Source organism: Rana temporaria, chromosome 12 (assembly GCF_905171775.1).
Source record: "Rana temporaria chromosome 12, aRanTem1.1, whole genome shotgun sequence".
In the NCBI taxonomy this organism is placed as follows: domain Eukaryota; kingdom Metazoa; phylum Chordata; class Amphibia; order Anura; family Ranidae; genus Rana; species Rana temporaria.
In genome coordinates this window covers 104,398,519-104,421,152 of record NC_053500.1, presented here as the reverse complement: position 1 = coordinate 104,421,152, position 22,634 = coordinate 104,398,519, and the positions used below count along the sequence as shown (strand labels likewise).

The following is a 22,634-nucleotide window of genomic DNA, read 5'->3' as shown; positions in this document are numbered from 1 at the left end:
GGACGTACGGGTACGTGCATGTGCCTGTCCGTGCCATTCTGCTGACGTATATTTACATGAGGAGGTCGGCAAGTGGTTAAGCTGGTACCACTTAAAGCAGAACTAAACCCATTGATCAAACAGCTACATTCAAGGCATTTCATGAATGATACCTGTCAGTTATTGTGCTTTCAACTTGGCTGTTAAGTCATTATACCTGATCACATTTGCAGCACCATGGCAACTGCAGATTAAATAGAGTTCAAGATGGCAGCTTCCTTGGCTGTAAAGTATAAGGAAATGGCAGGAAACTGGAGAAATGTCCAAATACATGAGATAGACTCATTACATGCAAAGCAAGATAGTTCAAGCCGTGATTTGTCATAATTGTGATGATTATGGCTTACAGCTCATGAAAACCCCAAATCCACAATCTCAGAAAATTAGAATATTGTGAAAAGGTGCAACATTCTAGGCTCAAAGAGTGTCCCACTCTAATCAGCTAATTAAGCCCTAACACCTGCAAAGGGTTCCTGGGCCTTTAAATGGTCTCTCAGTCTCGTTCAGTAGGAATCACAATCATTGGAAAGACTGCTGACCTGACAGTTGTGCAGAAAATCATCATTAACATTCTCCATAAGGAGGGAAAGCCTCAAAAGGTAATTGCTAAAGAAGTTGGATGTTCCCAAAGTGCTGTATCAAAGCACATTAATAGAAAGTTATGTGGAAGGGAAAAGTGTGGAAGAAAAAGGTGCACAAGCAGCAGGGATGACCACAGCCTGGAGAGGATTGTCAGGAAAAGGCCATTCAAAAGTGTTGGGGACTTTCACAAGGAGTGGACTGAGGCTGGAGTCAGTGCATCAAGACCCGCCACACACAGACGGATGCTGGACATGGGCTTCAAATGTCGTATTCCTCTTCTCAAGCCTCCTGAACAACAAACAACGTCAGAAGCGTCTTACCTGGGCTAAAGAAAAACACACCTGGTCTGTTGCTCAGGGGTACAAAGTCCTCTTTTCTGATGAGAGCAAATTTTGCATCTCATTTGGAAACCAAGGACCCGGAGTATGGAGGAAGAATGGAGAGGCACACACTGCAAGATGCTTGAAGTCCAGTGTGAGGTTCCCACAGTCTGTGATGATTTGGGGAGCCATGTCATCTGCTGGTGTTGGTCCACTGTGCTTCATTATGTCCAGGGTCAACGCAGCCGTCTACCAGGAGATTTTGGAGCACTTCATGCTTCCTTCCGCAGATGAGCTCTATAGGGATGCTGACTTCATTTTCCAGCAGGACTTGGCACCTGCCCACACTGCCAAAAGCACCAAAACCTGGTTCAATGACCGTGGGATTACTGTGCTTAATTGGCCAGCAAACTCGCCTGACCTGAACCCCATAGAGAATCTATGGGACATTGCCAAGAGAAGGATGAGAGACATGAGACTTAACAATGCAGAAGAACTGAAGGCCGCTATTGAAGCATCCTGGTCTTCCACAACACCTCAGCAGTGCCACAGGCTGACAGCTTCCATGCCACGCCGCATTAAGGCAGTAATTGGGGCCCAAACTAAGTACTGAGTACAAATGCATGCTTCTACTTTTCAGAGGTCCGATATTGTTCTATGTACAATCCTTGTTTTATTGATTGCATGTAATATTCAAATTTTCTGAGATTGTGGATTTGGGGTTTTCATGAGCTGTAAGCCATAATCATCACAATTATGACAAATCACGGCTTGAACCATTTCATATATTAGTTTTCACCTTTTAATCTCTATTAGGCCTTGTACACACGACCGAACATGTCTGCTGAAACTGGTCCGTCGGACCAGTTTCCGCGGACATGTCCGACCATGTGTAGAGCCTACCGGACAGTTTTCCGGACAGTTTTCTTAGCATGCTAAAGAAACTTGTCCGCTGGAAGCCTGTCCGTCGGACATGTCCGATGGTTTGTACGACTCATCGGACATGTCCGCTGGCCCGAAATCCCGCGCATGCGTCAAATTGATTCGACGCATGCGTGGAAGCATTGAACTCCCGTGTCAGAGAATGTCGGTGTCTTCTACGTAACCGCGTTCTCTGTCCGCGGGGATTTTGGTCTGATGGTGTGTACACACATCAGACCAAAAGATCCCAGCAGACATGTCCGATGAAAACGGACCGCGGACCGTTTTCATCGGACATGTCTGCTCGTGTGTACAAGGCCTCAGTGAAATAAACTTTTGCACAATATTCTAATTTTTCGAGTATCACCTGTAGCGGCAAAGGGTGGACCAACTCAATATTGAACTCTACGAGCGAAGACTGGGATGCCATTAAAGTTCATGTGCGCCTAAAGGCAGGCTTCCCAATACTTTTGGTAATATAGTGCAAGTTAGTCCTAGATTGTGGCTGCAAGTAGATTTAGAGATTTTAGTTTTAGGTTGAACTTCTACTTTAACCATTTTTTACAGGACTATAATGGTTTCTTCTTTAATAAGGTACTCCTTTTCTTTCCATTGGTATATTATTTATAACATGTTTTTCAGTTTGAATAGTACTGTGTGTGAATCGTGGTCTGGTAACATGGCATCTTTTCAGGTGTACAGAAGAAATGAAGGCCAGCAGTGTGGAGGGCAGCCGTCCCAAAGTACATTATAATGTGGAATTTACGTTTGATACCGATGCACGAGTGGCAATTACTATCTATTACCAAGCAACTGAAGAGTTCCAAGGGGGAATTGCAAGGTGAATATTGAAGATACAGTGGAAACAAAAAGCACAGGTTATAAAGAAGTAATGTTAGGCCAGCTCTATCCTGCTTCTGATCACTCTTTATTCTTGCAGCATGAACCTGGCACTGCCAGTTTTAAAACAGAATTAAATTTCCCCCAAAAAGTTTTTTTTAAGTTGGGCTCCAGGAGCTTTTATTCATAATATGCTAGTATGCACAGCATATTAGCAAATTTAGGTAGTCTTACCTAGCTGGGGATCCCCTCCAGTGCTGCTCTGCCGTTTTCTCCTGGTCTTCCATCTGCGTTTGGACACCTCTTTTTTAAGGGTGAAAATTACCCCCTCGGCTTATACTCGAGTCGTGTTTTAACCTACTTGTTTTAGTGTGTTCCGGCAGTCACTCAGGGGTCTCCGTATCGCGGCACGCAGCTAGTATCACTCCCGATGTGTTCCGCTTTGAATCTCTCCCGCTCGCAGTGTCTTTCTCCGCTGCGCTGACAAAGCTGCCGCAACTCCATGCCGTGCACTAGGATTGGCCATGTCCCGACTGCCATGTCCCAGCAGCCAGTGATCATTGTAGCTCCTCCCAGCTACACGCCTGCATGTTTCTTAGATACTCCTGCAGCGGGCGGGAGTCGGGAGATAAAGCGGAAGTGAGGCAAGGAATAAACAGTATACAGTACAGGAAGAATAATGGGGACATTCTGATTGGACATTGATGGGGACACTGATGGGGACACACTGATAAAAGATTGACGGGGAACTTTTATCAGAGTGTCCCATCAATTTACCGTACCAGTAGCTGCTGCATTTCCCACCCTAGGCTTATACTCGATAAGTTTTCCCATTTTTTTGTGGTAAAATTAGGTGCCTCGGCTCATACTCGAGTATATATGGTAATAGAAGTCTATAGCAAAGTGCAGCTAACCCACAGGAAAGCCACAGGTGCACTGCTCTGCACCCGTGGTGCGGGTAAACCGCAGTGCATCAGTGTGAAAGCAGCCTTAGGCCCCTTTCACACGATCGGTTCAACCCAATCGGACCTTCCATTCGCCTCTATGGAACTGCAGATGTAGACGGACTTGTGTCCATTAACACCCACCTACCTCCAATTCGCAAAAAAATAAAAAATAAACTGAAGGGGATCCACCCCGTTCCATCTGGGCGGATCGAATCAGAGGGCCCATTCAGTAGAGTGGCATCTGCTTGCTTCGCTTATTGTGTTCCACGACTGGTTACTAAGTTGCTTAATGGGGTTGTAAAGGTTTTTTTTTTTTTTCTAAACAGGTTCCTTTAGGCTAGTGCATTGTTGGTTCACTTACCTTTTTCCTTCGATTTCCATTCTAAATGTTTTTTGTCTGAATTTCTCACTTCCTTTTCCTTCTCAGTAAGCTGTTCTGGCTGACTAACCCCCAGCCAGAACGGCTCGGATGATGGGGGCAAGCTTACTGAGGAGAAACAGGAAGTGAGTAATTCTGACAAAAAACATTTAGAAGGGAAATCGAAGGAAAGGATAAGTGAACCAACAATGCACTAGCATAATAAAAAACAAACCTTATCAACCCCTGTAAGTGGCCCTAGCTCTTCAAAAGGTTGGGCACCCCTGATCAAGACCAAAGCAGGGTCCATGTGATGACTCCGCGGGTCATTCCACTGCTGGAGCATGGGGGGCTCTGTCTGCCAGGGGAGCAGAGGAACGGTTTCTTCTCTCTCTTAGACAAAATGAATTTTTTCACAGCCCCACGTAAATTTTAACATTTTTAAATGTTCTTGGAGTTTGGGTGCAATCTGGTTGCTTGCTGCCTTTTGCAGATCAAAGACAACCTAGCAGTTTTCTTGTGGCACTCACAACAAAGATCACAAAATACGTTGCGATTATTAAATAAGACAAAAAAAAAAAATGGTATTTATAGTTACTCTTTTATCATTAAATTTTTTCAGTCTGTGTCTGGCTCTGAGCACAGACTATTGGCAGACCGCATCCTGCCTCCAGACTGGGGAACATGTGGTTGGAACAATTGCTAGTGGTTTAAACATAGCTGCAGAGGTGAGTTTATCTCTGTAGAGATATGTGGGGAAATATGCATTTGGGTCAGGCACTGCAAGCACGAGAGCTACTAGATACATAGGTTGATCCTAGTACAGAGTCATTTTATATCTGTGTGGTTATATTTTGTATTGCCTTGGCTCCTTTAACAATTGTTAACAGTGTTATTTTTCCATCAGTTACATTCCTAAGGCCAGCAACCTGCAGTCAGAGACTGTTTACTTCAAGAAAGGTGTCAGCCAGCAATTTTGCCTTCCATCACATAATGTAGACCCGTCTGAATGGAGGGAAGAAGAGGTAAGAGAAAGGCTTTGTTGCATTTGTTTCATGTGTGTTTTACATACATATATGATTTGTTCTTATTTTTAACTCTAGTATAAATTAAATATCCTAGTTCAGTAATGGCAAACCTTTTTTAAACCTCAATGCCCAAACTGCAACATAAAACAAGGTATTTATTTCAAAGTGCCAACACTTAATTAAACCTGCCAGCGGCTCCATACAGAGGATGGGACTGATCACCCCTTTAAATGAGCCCCAAGGGACCAAAAACGTAACATTCTGCCCAAAAAACAAACTTGTGTGCTTTTTCAAACTACGGAACGCTCAGGTGTGGGCTGGGCCATTGACAGTAATGGAGTTCCTCATCATGGTTGGGGCGTTTCATGAATCACACAATCAATATACTAATATATATTATTTATATATATATATATATATAATATAAATAAAGGGCTGTTGCTAATTAAAATTTTCATGTTCGATTAATATATATTTTTTTAAATCGATTAATCGACTAATTTTGATTTATTATAACGCAAATACAGATCCAACTACTTTTTGCTGATCTCCTTACAGGCTGATTCCCAGTGCAGCTACCAACCACTGGAAAAATAGATAGCAGGATACAAAAAACACACAAAGGCAGCGCTCGATGGGAATAGCATTAAAACTTTTATAGTCTTCAAGTAGGTAACAAAATAAATATTGCACTGGAGATAAAATCGATGTAGCTACATAAACTGTAAAAATGGTGCTAGTAATACCAAACGGTAGCAAAAGCAGTCATAAAAACATGTAGCTAAGTATGATACTGGTATAAAAATGTGTACAACGATACCACTGCTGAATCCAGATGACGTCGGCATGTAGATGTTCTGTGAAGGGAACTATCGCAACTCCCAGTGGATGGTTGTAGAATCCCAGGTTGATAGAGGGAAGTGTAACAGCCCTTGCGTGTGGCAGATGGTAAGGTCCCGCCGGCATGCAAATATGAAGGCACAGCAAAGGAGCCCTTCAGATGGACATGGCAAGCCCTGCCGGTGTCCGTGACGTCACCGGATCTCCGACAGGAACTTCCTGAAGACCCGGAAGCTGGCGGAGAGGCGAGTACCGATCAAAAGAATTTTGATCGATCAAAAGAATTTTGATCGATCAAAAGAATTAACGATTAATCAAAGAATTAATAGTTATTTCCACAGCCCTAATAAATATATATATATCTATATATATAAAACTCAACGTGTGTGTGTATGTATGTATGTATGTATGTATGGTATGTTCCAGCATCACGTCCAAACGGCTAAAGATATTAACATGAAACTTGGCACACATGTTACTTATATGTCAGCAACAAACATAGGATAGGTGGTTTAACCCTTACCCACCCCCATTTGCCATGGTCGGGGTTTTCCTTTAAAGTCCCTTTCAACTCTATGGGAAATACATGTTACTTCATAACTTCCAAACGGCTGTACATATTTCGATAACACTTGGTCACATGTTATATATGTCTTATATGTCCACTTAAACTATAGGATAGTTAATTTATCCCTTAACTACCCCCATTTGTGAGGGTCGGGGTTTTTGTTTAAAGTCCCATGCAAATCAATGGGAAATGTATGTTCCCACATAACTTCTGTACGCCTGGAGATATTTCAATAATACCTGGTACACATATTACTTATATGCCAAATAAAAATATATGACAGTTAAATTAACCCTTACCTACACCCTTATATAAAAGATGGGTATATTTATATTACTATGATTTTCCTCCCCAAAAGGTTAAGATAGGAAGACCGGGCAACGCCGGGTATTCAGCTAGTATATATATATATATATATAATATATATATATATATATATATATATATATATATATATATATATATGACACTGGGGCCCTACATCCAAGATGGAAATGACAATTACCTTGTGGTAAAAAAGTGGTTTCTATTGATGTCCCAATGGTGTCCTCCAAGGCAAAGCACTGTGGATACAGCCTGTCTGGCGACCTAAATATGGCACCGGACGCACGTACGCGGCTCGGGGGATTACCGCGCATGCACGGGGGGGGGTTCCGGGACCAGCCGAGCCCGGACGACATGGTGATGCCCCAACAGCATGTGGGGCAGCGCCATGGATTCCAAGTCCACCGGCACAAGCGTGGCTCCACCAATCCACAGGCAGACCACCCCCCCCCCCCCCCCACACACACAGAAGGGAGGCTCTATCTGGTACCGATGATGCCAATTTGATGGGTTCCACATGAGCCAATCACAACCCCATGTGCCAGGTGGAGACAATCCAGCCGTACAGCAGAGACACTCCCCCAATCCCCAGGTAACCAGCCAAGCAAAGGCAAAATAATCACAGCCCTGTGTAGGGGAAAATCGTGTGACATTATGCACTGATACATATAGAGCAGGGGTGCCCAACCAGTGGCCCAGGGGCCACATGTGGCCCGTGGAGCCCTCTGATGTGGACCACGACCTCCTGCTCTGGGATGGCTGGTTGGCAAGCCCAGATTGCAGGTTGACGACCTGCCATCTCAGAGCATCGGTGTTGTAAATTAAGCCAGCGGTAGAGGAAGCAAGCGGCTTTTCAGAAAGTGCACCACACCTGCAGGATATATTAGACATCTATGGCAAAGTGCAGCTAACTGGTGTACAGGAACACTGCGCTGCACCCACAGTGTGGGTAGACCACAGACATTCAGTGTAAAAGCAGCCTTAGGGCCCTTTCACACGAACGGTCTGACCCAATCGGACCCTCCATTTGCTTCTATAGAGCGGCAGATGTAAACAGAAGTAGATGCGTCCCCTTCCATCTGATTGGATCAGAGGGTCCACAGAGTAGATTGGGCTGTGCCTGTGTCTGCTTTGCATATGCAGACTGGACACAGACCTGTCATCTGCTCATTGTGGCCCGCGACTGGTTACTAAGTCACTTAAGTGTCCCTCAGCCTTCAAACGGTTGGGCACCCCTGATATAGAGGAACACATTGATGTGCAGAGATATATGGTGGCATATCAAACAGTTTGACTGCTGGGGGGTTGCGATCCAGGAACTTGGCTTGCGTGCCCACAGAGAAGGCTCTGAGTGTCAGCTGTGCCATTGCTGTCCTAGTTGGTCTCATAACAAGAGTGGCATTAAAATTAATATTTTTAATATTTAATAAAGTAATATTTGAAGTCTCAGTTCACACTGCGATGCAGGAACCAGCACGATTCCTGTGCGGGTTCCCTCATCGCATCTGACTCGCAGGCAGTCCACACTGCTCTCTGCGAACAGCTGCGGGTGTCATTAGAAAGGTAATGACAACCCCAAATCAGTTCGCAGAACGCAGTGCGAACTATGGAATCGGATCACATGGGGCTGAACAACCATGCGATCCAATTACAGTGTGGACCAAAAAAAGGGTCCTGCACCATTTTTGGTGTGATGGCGATGCGATTTCAGCCATACAAACTGTATGGCTGAATTTGCATCGCACAGACATTGCATGTGATGTGCACAGCAATGTGGTGCGAATCACATGCGATGTCTGTTATTGCATTAGTGTGAACCCAGCCTAAAGGATTAATTCACCTTTAGTAACATGTTACACCCATGTTTAGGGTGTAACATGTTACTAATTCCCCTGCCACCATCCCGACCCAATGCCACATTGGGGGTTATTTACTAAATGCAAATCCACTTTGCACTACAAGTGCAAAGTGCACTTGAAATTGCAGTGAAAGTGCACTTGGAAGTGCAGTCGCTGTAAATCTAAAGGGGTAGATCTGAAATGAGGGGAAGCTCTGCTGATTTTATTATCCAATCATGTGCAAGCTAAAATGCTGTTTTTTATTTTCCTTGCATGTCGCCCTCGGATCTACAGCGACTGCACTTCCATGTGCACTCTCAGTGCAATTTCAAGTGCACTTTGCACTTGTAGTGCAAAGTGGATTTGCCTTTAGTAAATAAACCCCATTGTGACAGCGAGTGGGGGGGGGATCCTCTCCCTGCACCCGCTGTCACAATTCAATGACATTCTCCCAGGTCTCGCCATATCAGAGTCTCGCAATCCCCCGCTGTCAGGCATCAGGGCGCCGCTTCACTGATCCGGGGATATTAAGTCCCTGCAGCTTTCTCTCCTTGCTGGGAATGTCAATGTAAAGGTAATGACACCCCCAGATCGGTCCGCAGATTGCAGTGCGAACTGTGAAATGGTGCAGGATTTGGATCGCATAGGTGTGAACACCATGCAATCTGATTCCAGTGCGGACCAAAAAAAGGGTCCTGCAGTGAATGCGATGTGATTTCAGCCATATAGTTTTTATGGCTGAAATCGCATCACACGGTCATTGTATGTAAACTGCATAGCAGAGAGGTGCGAATCACATGCAATGTCTGCCATTGCACTAGTGTGAACCAGGACTTGCCTTGGCATGATGACACTGCACAGGCCAATAACAAAATGAACACCAGACCCTAGAAATCAGAGATTTAAATAGAACAGATTCCACTTGCATCCTCCCTTAGGCCCCTTGTACACAGGCTTCTTTATTTGCTGATGTTTACTCAGGAACTTGTGAAGCCTGTGTGCAAAGGGGACAAAAACTGTGTGTAAAGACCTGAGTAATGTTAAGTATATACCAGTAAAGATGCGTAAGCGTATAAGCAAGTGAAATTCTTCTTCATTGCCAGTATGCAAGTAAATTACTGCACTCAAATTAAACATTTTCTATGTAGCAAGGTCCCAGGCCTCCTTTGATCTGATGAGAACCTCCAGGGCCAGGAATAGCTGACATCCTGTATGTAGTGGGTTGTGAGGCATGTTGTTAAAGTTATTGGGCGCCAGACAATTTTGGGATGCAAAAGAACGTTTATTTCTCTTAAAGTGGAGGTTCCATCAAAAAAACAATTTTGCTTTAAACTGTAGCTTACGACTAAAAAAGAAAAAAAAAAAAAGTTTTTTTTTTTTTTTTTACTCATCTGGAAATGCCCGTTGCTATGCGGTCCCACGAAATATGCCTTTGAAACCACCTAGGATTCTGACATCATCTCCCTCTAATGCTCCTGGGAAATGTGTGTCATCATTTCCCAGGATGCAGTGCGCTGTCCAATTATCACTCCCCATCCAAGACTTCCAGGAAGTAAGGGCCAGATCCACAAAAGGGATACGCCGTCGTATCCCTGTTTCTATTTTTGGAACTGATCCACAGAATCAGTTTCCAATAGATAGGGAGAAGATCCGACATGCGTAAGGGACTTACACTGTCGGATCTTAGGATGCAGTACCTCGGCCGCCGCTGGGGGCATTTCTCGTCGAAATGCCGCTTCGGGTATGCAAATTAGCACTTACGGAGATCCACAAAGCTTTTACGCTTTGTTTTTTCTCCGTAAGTATTAGTTTGCAAACGCAAAATTAGGGCTGCTTTTACAAGGCCTAAACTGTTTAGGCCTTGTAAAAGTAGACCCTTCTATCCCGCGTCGCCGTCCTTTTTTTTTTTTTCAAATTTTTTTTTTTTCCCGCCGCAACTCGTATTTTATTTTTTCACGCCCGTCGCGATTCTCAAAACCCGGCGCAACGCAAAACCGCGCAAAGCACGTCAGGAAAATTACGTCGTGAGCATGCGCAGTACGTCCGGTGCGGGAGCGCGCCTAATTTAAATGGGACTCGCCCCATTTGAATAGGAACGCCTTGCACCGGCCGGATTTAAGTTACACAGCCGAAAATTTCTAGGTAAGTGCTTTGTGGATCGGGCACTTGGGTAGAAATTTTGCGGCAGTGTAACTTAAATGGGAATATTTAAGTTACGGCGGCTGGCTGTGGATCTGGCCCTTAGTGCCTGTAGGCTTCACAATGCCCACAAGCAAAATGACAACGGTGTGGACATAGTTTTATAAACTATCTTTTTTGAATATCTATGCGGATCGGCGGCGGATTGTACGGTAAAATAGTAAGTGACGAGATTTATATTATAAAAACGCAGGATGAAAGGACATACAGTTAAAAAATGCTAATTGTGATTGGAACTCCGCTTTAACAAACCTTTTTGGGGGAGAGAAGGTTAGGGCCAGGACACCCTTTAGATAGTTGCAAGATTAATTGTGAGACTCCGAGACTGCAATAAGAGGACAGCCATGCAAGGGAAGGCATCCAGCAAGACGCCACATCTGCATGTGCAGAAATGCTGTCTCCTATGGCAACAATCTTTAACAGTTCCAACACAAGGCTTAACAGTTCCTTCACTTTCATTACAATCACTTCTTGTAGTTCTTCAAAACACTGAGCTCCTGGTCTCTCACTAGACCCGCTGATTTACTGTCACTGAATCCCTTGAGCTCCTTAAATCTTCACGGTGGTATCTTCTTCAATCGACACCCCCGCTTCTCTGCTGGGTCCCTAGCTTGGTACTCTAAATACCTCTTAAGCTCTCATCCCACTGGCCTGTCGGTCCCTGGCTAGACACACAAGGCTGCTCTACAAGCATCACCTCCGCTGGCTGGGTCCCTAGCTTGATTCCCACTGAAGTTTTCTGATTCTGCATCGCCCCCGGTTGGTGAGAATGCTGCTCTGGTACTTGCTTCAGTTACTCACTGTGGTCCCTGGTAATAAGGCGGATAGTCCCTTATTGGCGACAACTTCTCCTCTACCTCCGAACATGACAGGTTCTCCGGCCGGGCAGAACCATCACTTCTGTTTGGACTGCAAGCCGCAGTCCCAACCTTGCGCTGCTCTCTTCCTTCTGGATAGGCCCTCAGACAGCCTAGCAGCCAGATGTGCCCGGGATAGGCCCAATCTGTGGCAGTACAACACATGTCCACCCAGACAGCCGTCCAGGTGACACAGAACCTAGACGACCTGACTCCACCCAAATATATAAGCCAGGGTTTGACAAATTTTGCTTGGAATCTAGGAGCCAGCTAAAAAAGTTAGGAGCCAGAAAACGCGCCCCGTCCCACCAAGCTTGAGCGCAGAAGCAAACGCATACGTGAGTAGCGCCCGCATATGTAAATGGTATTCAAACCACACATGTGAAGTATCTCTGCGATTGGTAAAGCGAGAGCAATAATTCTAGCCCTAGACCTCCTTTGCAACTCAAAACATGCAACCCGTAGAATTTTTTTAAATGTCGCCTATGGAGATTTTAAAGGGTAAAAGTTTGTTGTCATTCCATGAGGACACAGGATCCCGTGTCTCCGTGCGCCCCCACCTCCCCCACCGCGGCTTTGCAGGCCTAAGCTTCCCTGGGCGCCAGGTCACAATTTCTTGTCACAATTGCGACCGGGCGCCCGTATTTTGTCGAGCCCTGATATAAGCTCTCCCAGCAGGCCAAGGGATCCAAGAAAACCCCTGCCCATTGGCTGCGATACCCATATACCCATAACCTGACCTTGCTTTGCCCTTCTCGCATCTAGTACCACCAAGTACCCGACCACCTAATGGTAGAAGAGAAAAGCGCATCAAGGCCAAACTTAGGGAGAAATCAATAGATCTCTAGTAATCAACCAGGATAACTATTCCTGGCAAGTAAATATGTCAGGACCAACCCTCTCTAAACTCCAGGGTGCTACATCTATTTTTGTTTTAGGCCTCCTGCACATGGGCATCATAATTTACTGATGTTCACTCAGGAACTTGATGACTGCGTGCAAGGGGCAAAAAACTGTAACTGAGTAATAGCGAGTAAAGGTGCTTAATATAGAGGAGTATAGAAGAGTAAAATTCTTCTTCAGTGCCAGTATTGTAATATACTCATTTATACTCCAGTAAACATGCTAAGGCTCCATGCACACTGGACTTAAAAAACGTCGATTCTACAGGCGTTTGACGTTTTTTTCTCCTGCCTCTAGAAGCACTTCTATTGTGCTCTATGGCCCGGATTCACGTAGGAGAGCGCATCTTTGTGCAGGCGTAACGTATCCTATTTACGTTACGCCTCCGCAACTTTGACAGGCAAGTGCAGTATTCTCAAAGCAAAGTTGCGGCGGCGTAGCGTAAATAGGCTGGCGCAAGCCCGCCTAATTCAAATGTGGAAGATGTGGGCGTGTATTATGTAAATGTATTGTGACCCCACGTAAATGACGCTTTCTCCGAACGGCGCATGCGCCGTCCGTGAAAGTATCCCAGTACGCATGCTCCAAATTAACCAATGCTATTGACGTGAACATAAATTTACGCACAGCCCTATTCTAATCTCAGCTGGATATATTTAGATATGAATAGTAATTCGATATGTCACTTACAGCCAATGAGGAGGGAATGGGGTGGGGCCAAGCTGTGCTCTGTGTGTATATGGACACACAGAGCTGGTTTGAGAGCGAGCCAACATGAGTGCCCACATAACTAATGGCTTGTTATGTTGGGGACTTGGCAGGGGAGAGGATCCAGAGTGACGGTGGGGGACATGAGAAGAGGAGGATCAAGGCCGTTCTGTGCAAAACCACTGCACAGAGCAGGTAAGTATAACATGTTTGTTACGAACAAAAATAAATAAATCATGGGTTAACAATCACTTTAAATCGAACACATAGGCCTCGTACAGACGACCGGATCTATCCGCTGGGATTGATCCGCGGATCAGTTCCAGCAGACAGATCCGGTCGTGTGTACGTCCGAGCGGACATTTCCTGGAGGATAAAAATCCAGCCGACGGATTCCCAGCGGATAAAAATTTTGTAGCATGCTACAAAATCTATCCGCTGGAATCCAGTCCAGCGGACTGATCCGGTCGTCTATACAAACTCACCGGATCACTCCGTCCGCTCCCCTCTCTCGCATGCGTCGTAATGATTCGACGCATGTGTAGAAGTATTTACCTTCCAGCGTTGCGCACCTCGCTAACGTCATTGTCGCGGCGACGGTGCGACACATCACCGCGGATGTATTCCGCGCGGATTTCGATCTGATGGTGTGTACAGCCATCAGATCCAAATCCGCCAGAGGATTTATCCGCTGGAAACGATCCGGCGGACCGTTTCCAGCGGATATCCTCTCGTGTGTACGGGGCCATGGAAAGAAGTGCTTTAAAGGGGTTGTAAAGGTAAACGTTTTTTTACCTTCATGCATCCTATGCACTGCTGTCAATCACAGCGGATGAAGTGGCGCGCCGGGGGGCGGTGCTGAGTGATTTAGTCGGCGGCTATGGTGTATCACGGGAGTGCGCTCGCAAAAGCTTTCCACCATGCGAGGGAGCTCGCATGAAGGTGGAAAGCTTTTGCGAGGAGGAGCAGAGACAGCCGCCGAGGGACCCCAGAAGACAGGGTTAGGGGACACTCTATGCAAAACGAACTGCACAGCGGAGGTAAGTATAACATGTTTGTCATTTTTAAACAAAAAAAAATCTTGCCTTTTAGTGTTCCTTTTAACTGTGCAAATGTTTGGGCTAGCTGTGAAAATCCTTAAGTGTATAAGGCAGGAATGATTGATTGTGACACAAAGCCTCAGAAGACCGGTTCCTTGGTCAGAGTAGACTTTACAATTCATATCTAAATATATCTAGCTGAGATTAGATGAGATTGCACTGTACTGCCCAGTAGGCAACGATTCACTGAATGGAGGCTTTGCATGTCGAGTGAATAAGAGATCAGCTGAGGCCTTTCTTTCTAAACGATCACAGATTCCTGAGCGTAGGGCTAGCCCTAGGCTACCAATAGACTGGCAGATCTCCCAGGCTACCAAGGACATGAGCATGCATATCGAGTAGTTGGGAGGGGAAGCTGGCAGTAGGAGGTCAGATTGCCTTATAATGTCCATGTGCCATGTAAGATCACTTGCCAATAAAAGAACATTTTTATGGTGTGCATTGCTACTGATAATATGTTGGCGTTAAAGCTGCAAATGTACAAAATCACTATTTAACCAGGCTGTATTAAATGCATTTTAAATAAGACTAATGCCGCGTACACACGATCGGTTTTCATCAGACGAACCGATCGTGTGTGGGCCCCATCGTTTTTCCCCCCCATCGGTGAAAAAAAACTTAGAACCTGTTTTAAAATTATCTGATGGTTAAAAAAAACGATAGAAAAAAACGATCGTCTGTGGAGAAATCCATCGGTTTAAAAATCAACGCATGCTCAGAATCAAGTCGGCGCATGCTCGGAAGCATTGAACTTCGTTTTTCTCAGCACGTCGTCGTGTTTTACGTCACCGCGTTCTGACACGATCGTTTTTTTAACTGATGGTGTGTAGGCAAGACTGATGAAAGTCAGCTTCATCGGATATCTGATGAAAAAATCCATTAGACCGTTTTCATCGGATGAACCGATCGCGTGTACAGGGCATAATATACTAGGTACCTGAATATGTCTTCCACTATGCAGCACGCCTGGGAGAGGGAAAGGCAGTTGTGGAAGTTATCCAGGAGCTACTGCATTGCACAGTGTTGACAGTATAACACTGAAACTTTGCTAAAGGGAGGAGAGCTCGGAGTGATGACCTTTCAGCGTGTGCTGAGAGCAGAACTTCACTCTCTCAATCAACATTGACTATTTTTAACCCTTATGCTGCTAGCATTAGTAAAAATTGTGTGACATGGGGGAGTGGTAGTCCACATCAGACAGGCGTTTATAGTTAAGGGCCTGGTAGCCCACATTTATTAAATGAAAAAACAAAACAAAAGTCCATTTAGAAATTCTACGCAGGTGTTTAACTTTAACCACTTAACCACTTCCTTACTGGGCACGTATACCCCTTCCTGACCAGGTGAAATTTCAGCTTCTGGCACTGCGTCGCTTTAACTGACAATTGCGCAGTCGTGCGATGTGGCTCCCTAACAAAATTGGCGTCCTTTTTTCCCCACAAATAGAGCTTTCTTTTGGTGGTATTTGATCACCTCTGCGGTTTTTATTTTTTGCGCCATAAACAAAAATATTTTTTACTTGTTACTATAATAAATATCCCATTTTTTTAAAAAAAAAAAAACTTTTTTTCTTCTCAGTTTAGGCCAATACGAATTCTTCTACATTCTTCAAAAAATCGCAATAAGCGACTGGTTTGCGCAAAAGTTATAGCGCTTACAAAATAGGGGACAGAATTATTATTATTTTGTATTATATTTTTTTTTACTAGTAATGGCGGCGATCTGCGATTTTTATTGGGACTGCGACGTTATGGCGGACACATAGGACACTTTTGAAACATTTTTGGCGCCATTCACATTTATACTGCGATCAGTGCTATAAAAATGCACTAATTACTGTATAAATGTGACTGGCAGTGAAGGGGTTAACACTAGGGGGCATGGAAGGGGTTAAATGTATTCCCTGGGTGTGTTCTAACTGTGGGGGGAGGGGGGTGACTGGGGGAGGTGACCGATGCTGTGTCCCTATGTACAAGAGACACAGATCGGTCTCCTCTCCCTGACAGGACGTGGAGCTCTGTGTTTACACACAGAGCTCCACGTCTTGTCCCTGTAGCCGCCGATCGCGAGTGCCTGGCGGACATCGCGGCCACCAGGCACGCGCATCGGTATCTCAGGAATGCACCCTGCGGCCGCACATATTCGTAGGGCCGTCGGGAAGTGGTTAAGGACCTTGCCTGTTTTTCAGATTAAAACATTTTTTTTTGCTAGAAAATTACTGTACTTAATACCCCCAAACATTATGTATTTTTTTTAACACCCTAGAGAATAAAATGGCGGTCATTGCAATACTTTTTGTCACACCGTATTTGCACAGCGGTCTTACAAGCGCATAACTAACATACAGTCCCATAGGCCTATCACTATGATGGGATGTCTTACTGGTTAATTGGAATATAAGGGAAGTAGGAGGGTGTGGACAAGCTTCTGCATGACCAGGAAGTGCCGAAGCTTTGCCCAATCAGAATACCTCAACATTCTGACACTGATGGCTGCTGCAGGTACAGTATGTGCAGGCCCCTGTCAGCTCATTTTAGTCACTAGACAAAGTAAAAACACATTATAGAATGTTTGTTTCTAAAATGCTTGATTTACATAAATGTATCCCCTTTTCTGTATTTTAGCTGACGTTTGACCTGGACCGAGAGGTGTATCCAATGGTTGTTCATGCAGTGGTGGAAGAAGGTGAAGGTGATTTAGTGCTGTCAACATGTTTTACTTCTCCTTTCAAGCAGGTTTCGAAAGTGTTAAAATTCCATTTATTTGGAATGCAATAAAAATGCAGCCCAGCAAATAAGCAGCTGATATCTGTAAAATTGTGCTTAGTCCTTAGTAAATACCCTTGTACCTGCCTAGCCTAAAAAGTTTTCACAGCATCTTATGCCCTGTACACACGACAGTTTTTTCTGATATGCCAAAACCCAACGTTTTTCCCAACGTGATTCCTCTCAAGCCTGCCTTGCATACACACGTTCAGTCAAAAAAAACGCTCGACCAAAGCGAGGTGACGTCCAACACGTACGACGGCACTATAAAGGGGACATTCCATTCAAATGGCGCCACCCTTGGGGCTGCTTTTGCTGATCCTTGTGTTAGTAAAAGTTTGGTGAGAGACGATTCACGCTTTTCAGTCTTCGTGCTTTTCAGTCCGTTACAGTGTGACGAATGTGATATCTCCATTACAAACGAGCGCTCCCGTCTCATGCTTGATTCTGAGAATGCACGTTTTTTTCCCCTCGGAAAAGCATACACACGGTTTTCGCGACGAGAAAAAAACGACGGGAAAAAATAGAGCAGGTTCTATTTTTTTTTTGCAGGGAGTTTTCTCGTCAGGAAAACTGCTATGGAGCATACACACGACCGGTTTTCCCTACCAATCTAAAAATTTGCAGTTTTCTTGTCCGGAAAACCGGTTGTGTGTACGAGGCATAACAGCACTCCTTACATTGTAAGCTAGCATACTCCATAGTAAGGTGTGTGTACGCGTTTGGGGGTGGGAAGTGTTATGCCGCGTACACACCATCACTTTATGTGATGAAAAAAAATGACGTTTTTAAAAACGTCACTTTAATTGACCGTGTGTGGGGGAAAACGTCGTTTTATGTCTTCTAAAAAACGACCAAAAAAAATTGAAGCATGCTTCAATTTTATGTGTCGTTTTTCAAAACGTCAACTTTTACTTCACAGAAATTGACCGTGTGTAGCAAAAACGTTGTTTAAAACGACGTTTTTTCATCCGCGCATGCCCAGAAGCTACTTATGAAGCGAGCTTCAATGGAAAAACGTGGTGGAACGTAACCTCGCTTTGCTAGAACATTGTGAGAAAAACGATGGTGTGTAGGCAACTTCGTCTTTGAAAATTGAAGTTTCAAAAACGTCGTTTTTTACTTCACAGAAAATGTCGTTTTTTTTCATCACATAAAGTGATGGCGTGTATGCGGCATTAGAAGAGGACTGTTTAGGAAAGCTTGTAGTGAATAATGGTCATCCTGACACAGACATGGCCCCACACTTCCTCCTGAGTGTCCTTTCCCCCCCCCCCCCCCCCTTCACACTTGTAATGTAAAATGAACCTGTGGCCATGCTGTAGACAAATATTTCTTAACAACCAGTACAATTACCTCTATAGCTACAGGCACTGCGGAGAAGTTAATCCTTTAGGCTGGGGTCACACCTGCGACAGATGTGGTTCACAGCAGGGGTCCGGGACATCCCTGTTCTCTGTTTCAGGTCAGAATTTTTGCCTGAACTTGGCTTTGAAACAGCCAAAGACCCCCTGTGGTTACTATGCGCAGGGGCACCTGCACGGCATTAGACCCAGAGGCCCTCTGCTATCACTGTTATAGCAAGGTATGTATTCTTTCATTGTGCCATGCCGGACTAATGAAACTATTTTATACAAATCGTTTTTTTTTCTTGTTGTAAATGTCCATTATTTTACAAGTGGACAAGTACTATCTATGAACTGGTGTGTTCTGGTTACAGGATAAACTAGATGGATACGACCTGACAACTATGTAACTATGATGTTTTTGTCTAAAATGTCTAAAGCAGGAGTTCTGCAGTTTTTACACCACCACCCCCACTTTAGCGCGGAACCATTTTTTCCTTATAATATCTTTGTATTACTTACATTTGTCAGTGATCCCACACATCCATGTGTACACACGACCAGTTTTCCCCACGAGAAAAGTACCATTTTTTAGATTGGTTGGGAAAACCGGTCGTGTATATGCTCCATAGCAGTTTTCCAGCCGAGAAAACTGCCCGCAATTTATTTTTTTAACCTGCTCTATTTTTTCCTGTCAGTCTTTTTCTCGTTGCGAAAACCGATTGTGTGTATGCTTTTCCGAGGGGGGAAAAACGTGCATGCTCAGAATCAAGTATGAGACTGGAGCGCTCGTTCTGGTAAAACTAGCAGTCGTAATAGAGATAGCACATTCATCACGCTGTAACGGACTGAAAAGCACGAAGACTGAAAAGCGCAAATCGTCTCTCACCAAACTTTTACCAACACGAGGATCAGCAAAAGCAGCCCAAAGAGTGGCGCCATTTGAATGGAACTTCCCCTTTATAGTGCCGTCGTACGTGTTGGACGTCATCGCGCTTTGGTCGAGCGTTTTTTTCACTGAACGGGTGTATGCAAGGCAGGCTTGAGAGGAATCACGTTGGGAAAACCATTGGGCTAGATTCAGCAACAACATACGCCGGCGTATCTCCAGATACGCCGCCGTAATTTCAAATCTGCGCCGTCGTATCTTTATGCCGATTCTCAAAGGCAGATACGTTTAAAAACAAGGCTTCCTCCGACGGCGTAACTTGAATACGCCGGCGTATAATTGTGTGCAATTTTACCCTGGCCGCTAGGGGCGCTTCCGTAGATTTCAGTGTAGATTATGCAAATTACCTAGATACGCCGAATCACAAACGTACGTGCGCCCGGCAGAATTTTTTTACGTCGTTTGCGTAAGGCTTTTCCGGCGTAACGTTGCTTCTGCTTCTATGAGGCGTACGCAATGTTGAGTATGGACGTCGTTCCCGCGTCGAATTTTGAATTTTTTTACGTCGTTTGCGAATAGGGCTGGACGTAATTTACGTCCACGTCGAAACCAATACGTCCTTGCGGCGTACTTTGGAGCAATGCACACTGGGATATGTACACGGGCGGCGCATGCGCCGTTCATAAAAAAACGTCAATCACGTCGGGTCACCACCCATTTACATAAAACACGCCCCCCTCATATTTACGCCGGCCCCATTTACGCTACGCCGCCGTAACTTAGGAGGCAAGTGCTTTGTGAATACAGCACTTGCCTCTCTGATTTACGGCGGCGTAGCGTAAATAAGATACGCTACGCCGCCGTAACATTGCGCCCGGCTACCTGAATCTAGCCCATTGGGTTTTGGCATGTCAGGAAAACCGGTCGTGTGTACAGGGCGTCTCACCTGACTGTGAACAGATACCAAAAAAAAAAAGGATTAGAAATGAAAGAAAAACCATCTATTGTGAAATTTCAGTGTATGATCTATAACTTGTTTCTATCTCTTTGCAGAACATATCGGTCACTCCCATGTGCTAATGGCAACATTTGAAAGGGTGAGTTATTGTGCTTTAGGTGTCTCCTGGTCTATGTTGGCAGTACTAGCCTGTGTGCCCACCAGCATTGGGCAGGTACTTCAGAAGATCTACATTCTCCTAAATTGTGCTCTTTTACTTACTGGCCCTTGGTTCATCCTTGAAAAGATGGTGCAAGGTGGGGAGAAGGGATATACAAAATACAGGGGGCATTTCTCAGCCTTGTAATTTGCCTCTTGCCCTATACCTGCACGTATACTCCTCTTTACTCCCCCATTGAACCTGCACTTCCCCCTTTCTATCACTATCAGGCCAATACCCTTACCACCAATGCTCCTACAGGCCCCCCTCTTCCATCCACATAATCCACTCCATCCCAATGCTGTCAAGGCCACACCTGCATGCTCCTGTTTCTTCACCATACATGCACCCCTGTTCTTACTAATGTGCCTATAACCCCTGTGCATGCATCTTATTGCTTTCACTCTATGCCTGCACAAGCCCCCTCCCCTAGCACTGCAGTTGGTAAACCCTCACCTCCTGTTATCTCCTCCTCTTACCAATGCGCCTTTACTGCCACCACTATGGTGGCAGTAAATCATGTGGCAGGTTATAAGAAATTTGACCCATACTCAGACAAGGCCTGCAGGACATTAGGAAGTCGTCTGCAAATGCAGCAGTTTTATGCATTTCTGAAAGTTCCTTAATGTCTGCAATGTCCCAGATCATACAGAAGAGGGGTTCAAGAGTTAGAATAAGGATCATTGGGGATAGCATTTTCTCTTTTTTTTTCACAGCACTTTTATTCAGTTCTGTTGTGTTCTTGGCTGTGTGAACAGCAGCGAATAGCTGCGGCTGCCGGTGACTTGTCAGTATAGTAAACCGGGCCAGCAGTCGCACCTAGCCGCCCATAACCATGGCAAGTAGTCTCTGATTCCTGACACTACAATTTGCATCTGTATGTGACTGGCTGGGTAAAATATGAGCTCTGGTGACACCTAGTGGTCTTGAAGAAAATTGTTCTTACAGAACAGCTTGCAGGTTAAGGCCCCTTTCACATGTGCAAATCCGTTTTCAGACATCCGCTTGCTCAGCAGGGATAGCTCCGTTGATCCCCGCTGAGCCGGCGGATGACTAGTCTGTCTCTGCACGCTGCGCAGAAACGGACCAGTCAGATCTCTGCTCTCCTTTATGGGGGATCGGATGAAAAAGAACCGTCTGTCCGTTTTTATCCCATCCGATCCGCCAGATGGATGAAAAATAGGGTTTGCATCCATCACACTTAGGCGGAGAGGATCAGATCGGGGCTGACATGTCAACGCTGATATCCAACGCTCCATGGAGGTACATGGAGCGCCCATTCAGGTCCGCCTGAAAAAACTGACCGGTGGATTTGAATCCCTATTACGCATGCGTGAAGCGCACTCCGCGCTCCCAAAGGCCGGGCAGGAGGAGGGGGGCCGAGCTGCTGACGTAATTCACCACGGCCCGGTCTCCCGGAAAGGTGCCGAAAAAAAGTATCAGATATGCAGAAGTTCCACTATTGGGTGGAACTCTGCTTTAAGGGCCAGTTCACACCAGATGCAGTTCCGTTTTTTTCTGCACCAATACAGTCGGTTCCGGTCAGTTTCTGCACCGGAATCTGACCGGAACTGACTGCACTGGTGTAAACTAGAGCCATTCGAATACATGGAAAACACTGTATAAGTGGGGAGTTTGGGACTTTAGATGAGGCACATATAATGTGCCTCCCATCCTTGTTTCAATGAGACAAAAAAGGGAAATTTGGGACTTTAAATGAGGTGGTTGACTTGTGTAGATAAATGTAATCAAATTTTATTGTTGGAGTAAAAAGTATAGAAACACATAACAGTAGTATAATTCATATAAAAAAATCAATGGGTAATTGTTATCACATTTGTACGTATGCATAAAAGTAGTATCATCATGTTCAGATATATACATGGTAAATGCATGGCAATCGTGTATATAACATTATCAGTTCGCATAACAGCTGGCAGCCTGGTTGGTAATTCAATAGGTTAAAAATATAACATATCCAGATAATATCCTAGTAAGGCACATAGCTACATCCTTATACCCCGACGCGTTTCTGTGTAAAAACACTTCTTCAGGGACGGATGTTGTAGAGTATCTATAAAAAAACAGACCATTCCTATGGCTCT

The 22,634-nt window shown here is 44.9% G+C and overlaps 1 protein-coding gene across 4 annotated transcripts in view; it reads left to right on the top strand.

Annotated features, from left to right (window-relative positions):
* RNF157 (ring finger protein 157) overlaps nt 1-22,634 on the top strand; it is a 130,633-nt gene that overhangs the window by 50,321 nt on the left and 57,678 nt on the right. For 3 of the 4 annotated variants that reach the window (XM_040330057.1, XM_040330060.1, XM_040330059.1), the window contains exons 5-8: nt 2,557-2,703; nt 4,915-5,032; nt 16,997-17,063; nt 20,426-20,469. In XM_040330057.1, coding sequence (XP_040185991.1) covers nt 2,557-2,703; nt 4,915-5,032; nt 16,997-17,063; nt 20,426-20,469 — 376 coding nt within the window. The remainder of the gene's footprint in view (nt 1-2,556; nt 2,704-4,914; nt 5,033-16,996; nt 17,064-20,425; nt 20,470-22,634) is intronic. The other variant, XM_040330058.1, reaches the window with a different exon arrangement.